Consider the following 14,005-nt stretch of genomic DNA (forward strand, 5'->3'; position numbering starts at 1 on the left):
CCCTTGGTTTTGGACTAATACTGGAATACGGTTTACGTTACGTTCTCTGTTTTGGCTGATGGTGTGGTGCAGCGTTGTGTGCGCACTAACATACAAACTATCTTATCACATTTTTAAAAATGGCTTCTTCGGGTTAATTCTATTAATCCTGCTTCGTGGATTATTCATGCATTTCTTTTTGTCGTCTTCCTTTCTATTCTAAATTAATAATTCACTTTTTTTTTTTCTTTTTTTTTTTTGACATTATAACTGTTACAATGCTGTAACAAAGGAATTTCCCTCATGGGGATCAATATTATTTATCTTAATTATGCCTCCAGAAGCTGGTGACTGACTTGACGTCATTGTCGGTGAAAAAACGTGTAAAGTTGATCTTCCTCACAAACAAACGTGCAATCTGATCTCCAAACAGCAAACAATGAGGACTATGTCTTTCCAAACATCCAAGAAAACACATCTCGCCCAATTGTTTTGTTTACCTTAGTCGGCGTGCAACGCGGAACGTTTCGACCGTGAAATGCAATCCACCAGGAAGAGAAAAATATTAATAATACAAGTGGTTCTGGCAGTTTTGACTGCATCTGTAAAATAATTCATTTCAAGGGAACATGCAAATGGGCCGCGTGCAGCTTGTGGTGGAAACGCGGCGCCCGGCATCCTGAAAAGTCCACTCTGCTTATTGGTTCCTACTTGACGAACGCTTAATTGAGAGCCCAGAGAAATGGCCCAGATTGCTGGAAATACTTTTAATTCGCCTAAAACGTTGCCATTGTCCTTCGAGATATTTGCTCTCTGTCTTTCCTGTGAGATCATTTTCCTGCCACCTCATGGAACGAAAGGAGCTCCCATCCGAGACGCGACAACTTCCTCGTCATTTTATCCATCACGGATACCGTTAAAACGCGCAAACCCTTATTTAAATATCGCCTTCTCTCCCATGTTTGCACTTTTTCTCCTCGGTTTATCGACTGGAAAACACTCGCTGACCAAACATGCAATCTGTGGAGCCGCACACAAAATAGTCGCCTTCGTAAATGCACTCATTAGCGCTTTGTTGAATCAAAATCTAAGATAAGATAGATTTATTATTCCCACAATGGACACGTCCTTAATGAATATCCTTGTATTTTCTTGCAACTATGGGCGTTGAATTGTGTTCCCAGTGGAGTGCAAAGGCTTTTTAACAGTCAGACTTTGTTTGCAAAGAGTAAAACTATGCATTCACCTAAGCACCTAAAGCGATCAGCCGGATGTAAGATCGATTAGATTGTTTGACCGCGAGGCTAAAAGTGCTACGCTTGAAGCGGCGCCAAGTTTATGCTCACATTTAGGTGGTAATGACCAACAGTTGATAAGCGTTTGTAACAGCAGAATCAAAATGATGACACACCGTATTCACACGTCTTCCCATCTATTTCTTTTCTATTCATCCCCCCTCTCCTCCCTTTCCTTTTTCTTTTCTTTCTTTCGTTACGTCTCTCTTGCAGGAAGGCCAAGTTCTCGAGTGTTCGCTCATCAACAGTATTCGGGTCGGTTCCGTCCCAAAGGTGAGACAATTTCCTCACTTCCGCTGTCGTGCGCGTCATTCTAGCTTTATAAACAAAGGACACACAGCACACGCATAGTTTTACTGTCTATATCACGTGTTAAACTAACGGCCCGCGGGCCAAATGCGGCCGCCACGTCATTTTCTCTGGCCTTAAAAGGTCCGATTGTGTTAAAAATACAGAAGTCAAACGCGTGCATTGACCAGATGCACTATTAGATCGCAGTGAATCCACATTAATGCCGTTGTCAACAAGTGGAATTGAATGAATAAATGATCTCCAAATGTCCAGAGAGAGAAAGGCTGACGCAGATGGGAAGGCAAATACATGTTTGTGCTTCTAGGAGAAAAAATGGTATCTCTTTTGTGTTATGAGGCAGTGTTGGTTGTCAAAGAGTAGCGGAGCTCAGTACGCTAAAGTTAGCCTTCCAGAAAAATAATAAATTGTCCAAGAATTAAAAGCCAAACTCCGATGGCAGCAGAATGTGTTGACGAAAGCCGCATCCAAGCGACTAACAAAAATATATATATATTTTTTTACATCTATGCAAATGCATATTTAACATTTTAGGTTTGAATGAGTGATTTAACATTAAGGAGTAGTTCCATGTATTTGACATTACATTTAGTTACATTTATACTGTCCCTCACTGAAAATGAGTTTGACACCCCTTGTCTATATAAGGTTCTTTTTGTTAACCTTGGTAAATTCATTTCCAAAGTCTTTTTAGAAAATCTAGAATAAATGCACGCAGGATAAAATCAATGCATGAAAGAAAAACAATAATTATATCCGGTAAATATTAAAAGAATACATATAAGTAGTTTAAAATCTACGGCACAATAAAGCACATTTCGAATTTTAAATATTTCCCACATTTCTTACTCGTCTGGAAACACACACCTTGTTCAGTGGTCACACTAGATTTCCCACCCTTAGGTGAGCATTGTGATACATTTTGATATCAAGGGGGAAAAAAGAAGAACCAGCGTCTGAATATTATGATTTTTGAGCACAGAAGATTAACCTGGGGCTCTTTAACAACACACCATGAAATATTGAGCTCATCCATATTAGTAGAACCCTGGCGAGGCCTCACCGAAGGCTGAATGTGAAACAAATTTGTTTTCTTTAACCAGTTTGTGCTATTTTACGGGAGATAACGCCGCAATAAGAAGTGCAAGGGTTCAGTGACATGCCTTTTTCTGTACAATTACTATATAAAAACAGCAGTGCGTGCATATCATTCAGTTTTGTTTTGTTTGTTTTTTTTTAAGCCTACCAACTCATTTATTTTCTGAATTTTGAGCCATGCACACATCTACGCATACACACACACACACATACACACACTCACGTAGAGTTTCTGTATATTAAATATTGATTTGTGCAGTTAAGCCTTGACAGTGATATATTATATTGTAGTTCCGGGCATCACACGGACCAGTTGAATTCTAAAAGCTGTTATAGGAAAATCCGTATGGATTCATGACTCTAATTAGGATGCAGAGCTGTCAAGACACTAAAAGTCCAAAAACCCTGACGGAAAACACTGGTGTGTAACCGTGTAACCGGTGTGTAACCGCACACGGCCGTCACCCGGTCGCATTAGCGTCGCCGACAGCAGCGAGCCGTGTTTTCGTTTGATCCTCCGCGTGCGCACGTGTACATGCGCGGGGGCACGTACGCAGATGCAGCCTCCCGATAGCAGCGCCGTGTGTTTGTTGAAACGCCGTTCGCTCTTCTGCAAGCGGCAGCCTCGGAACAGCCGACGGGAGGGCTTTTCCTCAGAGGCTAACGCGGTTACACAAGCCCCCGGAGCCGCTTCCCGTAATGCAATGAGCGAGGAAAGATGAACGGCGCCGGCCCGCTGCCGGCCGCCGCTTTAAAACAACACGGGCCGGTTGCCGTTAATCCAATCCCACCACGAAAATACATTACCGTCTTCCATGGCGACGGTACGAGCGCAGCGAAACCTGATTGAAAGGGGCGAAGGGGGAGGAGTCGCGCTGACAGTGAGAGAATGTTACCGTAGATCATCTGTTTTTCCAGAGGTGAGGTTGGAAAAAGTAAGAAATTAGCACAAGTACGTTCGAGTGGATCAGAAACGGGAAAACTTGATTTGTCCCCGAGGGGCAATAGAAGCACAGGGGGGAGCAGCAGCAAAGTTGTGAACATGTCAAGAGTAAAGTTTAAAAAGAAAAAAGAGAGTAATATATGAATATATATATGTAGACAGAGAGAGAGAGAGAGAAAAATTACTTTTGCACTATTGTGCAATATTGTGCAAATTCTCCGTACCAAATCGCTCTGCATTTATACAATAAATAAGCATTGGAGTGCATTTTAAAAAAAACATACTTTTTCATTTTTTGTTTTCAAAGTAGTCACATTTAATCCAGGTTGCTTTAAGAATGAATTTTCCTCAATTACCACGAACCGAACCAAACCTCAAACCTTGTGCTCATAAGCAGATTTCTCCCTAAATAAAAAATAAGATATTTTCCACATAATACACCGCAAAAAATGATAATAATTGCATGATTGTTGTCTGTGCACAGTCAAGGATCAAATTGAGATGAGATGAGATGAGAACAACTTTATTTATCCCAAAGGAAATTGTTGTGCCAGAGTTTCAAGTTGTGTCTGTGTTTTCTTTTCATTAATAATCCAGTTGTTACTGGAGTTTAGTCATGCGTAGAACAGTCCTTGTCAACACCTGAAGTAGTTGAGGGAGCGTAAATATTACACGTTGCATATAATGCTTAAAAAATGGCTCAACTTGTGTCTTTAAAAGGATATTTACCTCTAATTATTAGCACTTTGCAAGAAATGTAGGTTTCCGGAGCACCTTGAACACTTTCTCTGCACGTCCTGTATTTGTCTTTGTCTCGGTCACCTTTCTAAAGCCCCCTCGCTGCCTCGCTGTCTCTCTTCCATCCCCAGGACCCCAAGATCTTATCGTCGTTCGAGGCGATCGGAAAGACAGAGTCAGACTTGGACGGCTGCGTCATTTGCATCTGCAGCGGCACAGACCTGGTCAACCTCAACTTCATGTTCATGGTGGCGGAGAGCCCGGACGTAGCCAGGGTAAACCATGCCCGTTTGGATTTCTGACCGCCTTTCACCATGACTCGCCGCGGATTTTAAGGCGCCAACATCCGAGACGACGGGGGGTTTATTCCAAATAGCGCCGCCGTGGATCCCGTCTCCGTCCTCGCCGCTCACTTGACTCTGCATTTGTGTTCTCCCACAGCGATGCGACCAAATATGTCTCTTAAAAGACAATAATACAACCACCTCAGCCCCGACAGGAGGTCGGGGTATTTAGAGGCGTGCCTGTGGTGATAAGGCCCGAGAGCAAAGCCGGGGGTAAAATGCATCCGTTATCTAACATTTCCAGCGTTTATCGGCGCTTCGGCTACGCGGCCACGGCAAATAGTCCGTCCAGATGCGGCGAACACTGGCAGGCGAACAGCTCGGCCGCCATCCAAAGGCAGATTCGGCTTCGGTTAACTCGAATAGATAGAACATTGTTCCATCTCATCTCTGTCTTCCCTCCTGTTACTGCTGTTTGTTTGTTTGTTTGTTTGTTTTTTTTATTCCGACTTTTAAGCTTCATTTCCTCTGTCTGCCTTCATATTTCTGGCGTCTTATTCTTCTCCCCCTTTTGGCCGCTCCCTTAGGGTGTTGCCACAGCGACACCAAGCATCTTCATGTCAGGAACCATGAGAAGATAAGTCAGTCCAGGCACATTTTAACAGGATGCATGAAGATGTTTTTTTTTCCCAGCCCTGTTTTGTTTGTTTTTTTAAATCATGCAGATTCATTGTCCTGGAAAATACTGACAGTTGCAGAAAGGTTTCATTGTTTTTGGCAAAGGGTTGAATCGTGAGCGACTTTGTGCACGTACAGTGATTTATTTTGGTCGCCGTTATGATCGGGAAAATAATAATAATACATTTTATTTAATGGCACCTTACTCGAATCTCAAAGACATAATACAGACTTATAAAAAAATACAAATAATGATAAAAATAAAAATACATTTACTTTAAACAAGAAACCAGAAGGAGAATTTTGATTAAATGCCCAGTTGATCCGTCTGTGTGTGTGTGTGTGTGTGTGTTTATGACTCACAAGTACAGATTAAACTGTAGGCATCTATCATTTAAAATATGCAATACTTATGAATTTTCATGAATTATTTACATTTGTGAATTTTGTTCAAGAAGCACATGATGCTATTGAGAATAACCCAGCGTCAATCCTGGCTTAACATTAAAACCTAGATTTATTTATGTTGATACAACCCGAACTCCCTCCTTGAGTTTGAGGTTATAGGAAACTTTTTTGCAAAGAAGTGAAGGTCAAAGTGATTGGCGGGCCAGACAACCCAAGGGCTTTGATAAGAAAAATAAATGTTATCTTCTAACGTACAACATCGAGACGAAAATACCTGCAAAAATAGTTTTGACCCAACCAAATAAGAGCTCCATGCCCGGCAGCTGGGCGGAGAATTCGTCTTGCGCAACAGTTTTTCGGCAAACCGAGCCGACGAGACCCGCACAGAGGATTGCGGCACATTTTAAATAGAAGATAAGATAAACTGCATTGATCCCCATAGGGGGGGAATCCTTTGTCACAGCAGAGTAGCAGTTAGAATGTCAAAAAATGAAATAAATATGAATACAAATAGAGATACAGAAGACAGCAAGACACACAGGAATAAATAGACTGCAGCAATAACAACATAAAGGAACAATATATAACGACAACAGCGATGACAAGGATAAAATAAACAAAAATCGTCGGGATGCGGATAAGAAAGACAGCAGTGAGATGTTCCAATATGTCCGTTTTGACACCGACATCCCAGAAAGTCAGTGTCAAACCAACACGAAGCCGACGTGTTTGGTGCCGGGACAGATTTGTTAGCCGGCGCTGATCTTTCCCACCAGCAGGTGTTTTAGCCGCGCGGGAGACGTGACGGTCGGAACGCAAAACACACCAGACACACACACACAGATCCAGGTTCACATCCCCCGCCATCGGGGTAAAACACACCCATGTTTGCTATTCCTGGTCTCCTACTTCACTTCTCGCTCTCTCTTGCTCAAACGCACACACACACACACACACACACACACACCATGCCAACCATCACCACCTCCCAGCATGCAGATGGCCCAGAGTAGCAGACCTCAGGACATGACAGAGTTATTTACATCACCACACACACACACTCAGAGGTCCCTCTTGTCGAAACATGTAATCCCTGCTGCTTTGGTTCGTATGGAGCTTAATGTTCTAATCGTAAAGATGTGATTATGTCGTGGAATTGGAAGAGAAACGACATGATTGGAGGACGGGGGCTCCAAAATATTTGGATTATTGACTCCTCCCGCTCTTTGTTTACTGTTATTGCTTGTGGCCTTGCAGTCGTGTTGTGTTCTGTGTGTGTGTGTGTGTGTGTGTGTGTGTTCCTGATCTTTTTGTCAAGGCCCATGTGTGAGAATTAAGAGGCAATTAATTTACCCAATGTTTATTTCCCCAAAGGCACGGGCTTCTAAACACAGCGCGCACATCAGATACCATCCCTGCCGCGTACATGTTGAGTTTCTGCTGGCCGGCGTTTCCGAGGCTGGAAATCCTCCCTAAATATTTGTGCTTGTTTGTTTGCAGAAATGGATCGAGGGTCTGCGGTCAGTGATTCACAATTTTAAAGCCAACAACGTCTGTCCAATGACTTGCCTGAAGAAGCAGTGAGTGCTAAGCCACGCGGCTAAATTCAGTTTACTTTTTTTTTTTTCTATAAAAATCCATACCGTGACCGTTATCCGCCGGTCACATCTGTGTATTTGCATTTCCGTGTCTCATTTAGTTGGATGAGAATGTGCTTCCTGACCAACGTTAATGGGAAGATTCCTGTGAGAGGGTGAGAGTCGGCCGACGGGATGTTCCGCCGGAAAGCGTATGAAGCTTCACGTTACGATTCACCTTTCTCTCATTCTGTGCCTCTCCTTCTCCGATCCGCAGTATCACGCGAACATTCGCATCAGGGAAGACCGAGAAGGGAATTTTTCAGGCTCTGAAGGATCTGGGCCTTCCGAGCGGAAAGGTCAGCTATCACTTTATACGGTGGTGCTCAGGTGCATCTTCGCAATGACTTCCCTTTTTAGATTTGGATTTCCAGCCCCCGCGCTGAACCTTTGCCGGGCTGTCTCCACAGAACGATGAAATCGAACCTTCCGATTTCACTTTTGACATTTTCTACGCGCTCACGCAGAAGATCTGCCCTCGCACAGACATAGAGGAGCTTTTCAAGAACATGTGAGTCTCCCGCCGTCGCGCTTTTTCGCTAATCGTCGCGACGGTCGCTGATCCAGTGGCGTCCGACGTAACGATATAGCACTTTTAAACCTCCCAACGATAACAGCTCACCAATTATGTACCTGACTCGTACTCCCTGCCTGAATGGCTCACCGTTAGCGGGATCCTCCTAGTTTCTGCATCTTGTTGGGGAAAGAAAAAAAAAGAAAACATAATCAGGAGCGCCGCTCCTGTGCTTGCTGCACTAACTCTGTCTGGACAGCCTAACCTGCTTCTACAGTTCAACTTTAATTATCCCCTGCCTAACGGCAGAATTAAAAAGGAAGGGAGAAAAAAAAAAAAAAAAAAGTGTTAACCAGAGCGATGATCACCATGTTGTTACTTAAAGTGTTACATTTAAGTATGATCCCTTTCTAGACAGCTGTTCTGCTTTCTAATTTTAACTGACTGCCTGTGTGGATGACTGTGAGGGTGTCTATTTTAAGACGCATAACAACTTGTTTTTTTTTTGTTTTTTTTTTTCTAATTAATTCCTTTGCAGCAATGGGAGCAAAACTGATTATTTAACTGTAGACCAGTTAGTCAGCTTTCTGAATGAAGTAAGCTCTTTATCATTCATTAACTTCTCTGTGTATTTGGCTTGCTCGTGTCTCCCTCCGCAGCTCCTCACCCCAATACCCGCCCTCCCCTTTTCCCCCTTTTCCCCGCTCCGGGTAGAAGTTGCCCTCCAGCCCGGCCCGAGCACGAGCGAAACCCTCGTTAAAACTCCATTAAGGAGACACGCTCAAAATATTTAACTTCCAGTCGACCCCGCAAGGGCAACTTCATCCGAGTCCCCCGGTCTGCATGGCGCCCTCATCCTGCACACCCTCCCTACTACGGCTTGCCTTTCCGTGTCTAATTGTTGTTGCCATGGCTACAGGAGGGTAGAAGTTTCCATCCTGTCGCTTCTCGCCCGGCTCGTCTCGTTGCCCGCCGTGTGTGTGTGTGTGTGTGTGTGTGTGTGTGTTTTGTCGCCACGCCCTCCCCGTGTGGCTGAACACCCGCTCGGTTTCCCCTTCGCTTTGCGCGTTCGCATACGTGTTGGGCTTTTGGCCGCGTCGATCGACACCGGGAGCGGGGCGGTGGAGGTGCCGGCGTCTCGAAACAGTTATAAGTAGAATGTCCTCCAACGCCTTCAACACCTGTGGCTTCTGTTCTCGCTATTAGGCAAATGTCTGTAGTGTAACTCACCCCGGACGGTGTAATTTTCCATTTCACACAGTCTCCGATGTAGGGAAAGCACCCATATTCCAGACACTTCCACAGTTTTGCAGCACTTCGCTCATTAAATCCCCGTATCGAACCTTTTTGTCCTGCGTCGCATTACATTGGCCTGCGTGTTGAGTGTCACGGCTTGACTTGTTTTGTTGGTTTTTTTTTTCCCGTCCACCGGTGATCCTTGTCGTTCAAACAGTAAGTGTGTGGATGACGTCCTTGCCTGTGTGTGCGTTGCTCCTCAGAACCAGCGCGACCCCAGGTTAAACGAGATCCTCTTCCCGTTCTACGACCCCAAGAGAGCCACGCAGATCATCGACAAGTACGAGCGGGACGACGAGCTGAAAAAGAAAGGTAAAGACGGCGGCGGCATTTTTGAGGATGTGCTGCCACCTTCCTGAGGGACTCTGAAGCTGCAGAGCGTAACGACATTGCTGGAAATCCCTCGGGATAATTCATCTTAAACATCCAGCGCCAGAAGTTTCGGTGTCGCAGCGACGCCATGCTTTCATTCAGTAATTATTTAAGCTTAAACCGCATATGAAGACGATCGATCGGATGTTTGAAAATGCAATTTGTGACTCGCTCCCAGTAATAGGTCATAAAAACCCGTGCATATACCTCTAATGGGCTCTTTAATGTCATTACACGAGTCTATAAACAAGGCGGCACTTAAATGATCCGATAAACGTACCGTCCGACGAGTGAATTTATGATTCTCACCCTTCTGAAAAATGAAGGAACTTTATGGGTCGGTTTTAATGAAAATGTTTTATTAAAACTGCTTTAATGGTCAGGGCGCAGGGCGGCAGAGGGCCTCAAACTTTATTTCCCCTCCGTTTTTTCTCGGGGAATCCCGCGTCATGGCCCCTCCAGCGTCGGTCGTCCTCCCAGCGCCGGGAACTCGTTTCCATAGCTCGTATCCGTCGACCTGTTCTTTCGGTGGAAGCGGGGGAGGCCGGGGAGCGTCGAGCGACCGGTAAATTCAACCGAGAGGCGAAGCGCCTTCTTTACCGTGACGGAGCGATGAGCTCGAAGAGCCCGAGACGGCCTCGGATTCGATAGGCGGCGGGTCTCAATTGCTTGGGAGAGGCGGAGAGCCGATCCTGAGGTCGCACTTTCAACTTGCAAAATACATATTTTATTGCCTATCTGTATATTTTATATATATTGTCTATTTTATACAGTTTTATATTTGTATTGTCCAGGACTACAGATGGAAATTAGCTATGAGCTATAATCTGGTCCAAACATCTCTGCCTCTGTGCTTAATGTATTTGTACACTGTCCTAATAAACTTTTAAACAAACAAATGACGACCAAGATCTGGCACCGATGGTGCAGGAACAGAACAGCCCGTATCGGGGGGGGATCTGGTACCCCGAGATCCCAAAACCTCCCTCCACAGCGGGGGGACCCAGTCCCTCCCCGAAACTACAACAACTCCCACAAACTCCCGGTTTCATGTCATTTTTTTTTTTTTGTTTTAAACCAAGTGATAAATGATTCGGTCGGGACTTTAACTTCCGACTTTTCTCGTCTTCTCTCCAAGGCCGGATGTCCAGCGATGGCTTCTGCAGGTACCTGATGTCTGACGAAAACGCTCCCGTGTTCCTGGACCGGCTGGAGCTGTACCAGGACATGGACCAGCCGCTGGCCCACTACTTCATCAGCTCCTCCCATAACACGTACCTGACGGGGAGACAGTTTGGAGGAAAGTCCTCCGTGGAGATGTACCGGCAGGTCCTGCTCTCCGGCTGCAGGTAAATCCGACTTTTGCGAGGACGGACGGACGCGTTGAAGCGAGGGCGCGCATGATGTGGAAACGTAAACGCCGTGACGTTTCAGATGCGTGGAGCTGGACTGCTGGGACGGGAAAGGAGAAGACCAGGAACCCATTATCACTCACGGCAAGGCCATGTGCACCGACATCCTGTTCAAGGTGGTCACTCGCGCTAGTTCTCGTTTTGGGCGTCGCGATACATGACTGCCCCCCTGTGTTGAAACACCGGTATTATCTCTTTCCTTCCTCTTGCATCTTATTTTTCTGCTCTCAACAGGACGTCATCCAAGCGATCAAGGAGACGGCGTTCGTTACGTCAGACTACCCCGTTATTTTGTCCTTTGAAAACCATTGCAGGTACGGCGGGTCTGCAGGCAGACACTGAAGGCTTTCATTGAGAAATAAATAGTCGTATTCAACACGATAGCATTCAATATTCAAACCTGCATTCCAGGGTAGAAAGGTGTGCTAATAGAATTGATAGATAGGATGTGCATATGAAGGATGTAGATACAAATAAACAAAGACTTTGCAAGATATATGCGAAAGAATCCAAAGATATCGAAAAAAAAATGAAAGAAATGCTAACTAACTAAGATGTGTGGGAATGTGTGTTTGTGTGTGTGTGTGTGTGTGTGTGTGTGTGTGTCTATATTCACACGCACATATATATACATAAATATATATATATATATATTTTTATATATAATATATATATACATGTAATATATAAATATAATGTGTACATATATATGAATATATATATATACATATATATATTGTATGTATACGTGTTATATGTATATACATGTATATGTTTATGAAAAATATGTATTCATATATATATATATGAATATTGCACAGATGAGAGTAGTAAATAGACAAGAGTTAATAAAGTGCGTGCCCCTCCCCCCAGAAAGAACACACAATCTTGCATAATTTCCATTCTAAGATAAAAATTAAATCTTAGATTTTAATTATCACTATTAATTTAAGTCATGATAATGGTTTTATTTTATTTAACCGTGTGGAAGTTCTTTCTTTTTAGACAAATGACATGATGTGATGGTGCTCGAACCTGAGAAGCCTAAAGCTCTCCTGCGTTCTCGATTAGACCAACTCATTCGGTCCAATGTTGCAATACATTTTTGCGATAGAATCAGCATATTTGTATACTTACATGTACACGGGTTTGTATTATCACGCTCTTGGTTGAGTAACTTGTATTTGTCTGTTGTGAACATGATAATGTTATAGTTCTGCAGCTGGCGACCTGACCGTGTGTGTGTTTCTGCCTGTATTTACCAGTAAACCGCAACAGTACAAGATGGCCAAATATTGTGAGGAGATCTTTGGTGATTTCCTCCTCAAACAGCCCCTGGAGAATTTTCCGGTGAATACTCCCATTCAGTCTTTTCCGTAGTTTGATTAAATCTGTGATTTTATTTAAAAAAAAAAAAAAAAATGACATTATTTTCCGACAGATTGAATCCGGGCGGGCGTTGCCGTCGCCGAACGACCTCAAACGCAAAATCCTCATCAAAAATAAACGCTTGAAACCGGAAGTGGAACAGAGTATGATGGCAACTTAGTTCATTGTTTTTTAATTCTCTCAGCGCGTTCCTGCTTCTGTCGCGTACGAAATGTTTTACTCTCTGACGTCGGTGTGTCAAACAGAGCAGCTGGAGGCCTTCAAGAAACACATGGAGGCAGGAGAGACCAACACGCCCGCCATCATCATGGGGGAGGAGAACGAAGACGAAGCGGAGAATGGTCAGTGTGAACCCTAGAGCCGCGTCCTTTTACCTCTTTCACACTTTCATTCACATCAAAATAACAGCAAAGGAAAGCAAGTGAGATGCTTTTAGGGCTCTGCAGTCAGAAATGTTGCTTTTCCTGGAATAATATTCTTGAAATTCTGCAGCCGTCGCACCGTCCAAAATGAGATCTGCACTGTGTTGGTTCGGGGACAGACTGCACCGAGTCACCGGGACGGCTGTTGAAAATGAATTTCTGTGTGTGTGTGTGTGTGTGTGTGTGTGTGTGTGTGACAATAGGAGAGAAGGAGCCCGAAGACAAGGATGTGAATTCGGAGGCCCCCAGCAGCGTTTCAGAGCCGACCAGCGAGAAGGAGGCCAACAGCGTGTCCGAGAACAACGCCGTCAGCTCCAGGAAAGACTACAATCGGAGCAGCAGCATCAAGAAGGTGCGCTCGCTGGACATTTTAAGAAATTCTGGAATTTTTTTTTTTTTTTTCCCCTTATAACTTCTCTCAATTTAAAGTTGGGGTTTATGCAGAACTGTGAACTCTAGAATCAACAACCAGACCATCATGCGTGTTGAATATATACACGCTTTCTAACTGAAGCAGAAGCTATGCAACCACCAGGCAAAGGAAAAACATGATATTATGTCATTCTGATTTATTTCATTTGATGTAAAAGAAAGAAAAGCAACATTGTACACAATTTGAGAAAGACTTAGTTATTTATTTTAGTTTATTTCCCCCAGATATCAAAAAAAAATCACATTTACACAGGTCAAGGGAAATTAGTATTTCCATTTTAATACTAATATATCAAAAATGTAAATATTGTTTTGTAATATTTGAGTTTCTGGGAGAGAAAGTTTAATCGCTCTGCTGGTTTCTGCTTCCAGCCGACCGAAGACGAAGCGACAGAGATCTCTGAAGCCACCGAGGCGACGGACGCCACGGATATCTCCGAGGCTTCTGACCAAGACAATAACAAAAAGGCAAGAACACACACCCTTTTTCCTCCCTGCCATTTCCCTCACACACACACACACACACACATGAAGGCCCACACATACATGCACACAAAACCATCATTGAAATATCGTTGTGAATAGAAAACACACATCAGATATTAAACATAAATAAAGCGTGTCTCCAGTGCAATTATCGGAAGAATACCTTTATTTTCCGATGATTTTAAACCTAAAAGAATTCATTTATCGAATGAATCAGCGCCGCATTGATTTGTCTGGATGATGTTGATGTACTCGATCGCTAATTCCTGCCACTCGGGTTTCCGCGCGTCGAGCCCCAAGCGCCCAAATTTGA

General features: G+C 43.9%; 1 protein-coding gene across 5 annotated transcripts in view; it reads left to right on the plus strand.

Moving 5' to 3' along the window:
- Positions 1 to 14,005, plus strand: part of plcb4b (phospholipase C, beta 4b) — an 81,584-nt gene that overhangs the window by 50,961 nt on the left and 16,618 nt on the right. For all 5 annotated transcript variants that reach the window (XM_086166993.1, XM_086166989.1, XM_086166991.1 and 2 more), the window contains 16 exons: positions 1,488 to 1,547; positions 4,494 to 4,637; positions 7,233 to 7,312; positions 7,432 to 7,485; positions 7,587 to 7,668; positions 7,780 to 7,880; positions 8,422 to 8,479; positions 9,383 to 9,491; positions 10,690 to 10,900; positions 10,986 to 11,079; positions 11,198 to 11,277; positions 12,229 to 12,313; positions 12,405 to 12,495; positions 12,598 to 12,693; positions 12,978 to 13,126; positions 13,579 to 13,674. In XM_086166993.1, coding sequence (XP_086023119.1) covers positions 1,488 to 1,547; positions 4,494 to 4,637; positions 7,233 to 7,312; positions 7,432 to 7,485; positions 7,587 to 7,668; positions 7,780 to 7,880; positions 8,422 to 8,479; positions 9,383 to 9,491; positions 10,690 to 10,900; positions 10,986 to 11,079; positions 11,198 to 11,277; positions 12,229 to 12,313; positions 12,405 to 12,495; positions 12,598 to 12,693; positions 12,978 to 13,126; positions 13,579 to 13,674 — 1,590 coding nt within the window. The remainder of the gene's footprint in view (positions 1 to 1,487; positions 1,548 to 4,493; positions 4,638 to 7,232; positions 7,313 to 7,431; positions 7,486 to 7,586; positions 7,669 to 7,779; positions 7,881 to 8,421; positions 8,480 to 9,382; positions 9,492 to 10,689; positions 10,901 to 10,985; positions 11,080 to 11,197; positions 11,278 to 12,228; positions 12,314 to 12,404; positions 12,496 to 12,597; positions 12,694 to 12,977; positions 13,127 to 13,578; positions 13,675 to 14,005) is intronic.

Source organism: Fistularia commersonii, chromosome 20 (genome assembly GCF_037954325.1).
Source record: "Fistularia commersonii isolate RoL2024-O1a breed Wild chromosome 20, RoL_Fcom_v1.0, whole genome shotgun sequence".
NCBI lineage: Eukaryota > Metazoa > Chordata > Actinopteri > Syngnathiformes > Fistulariidae > Fistularia > Fistularia commersonii.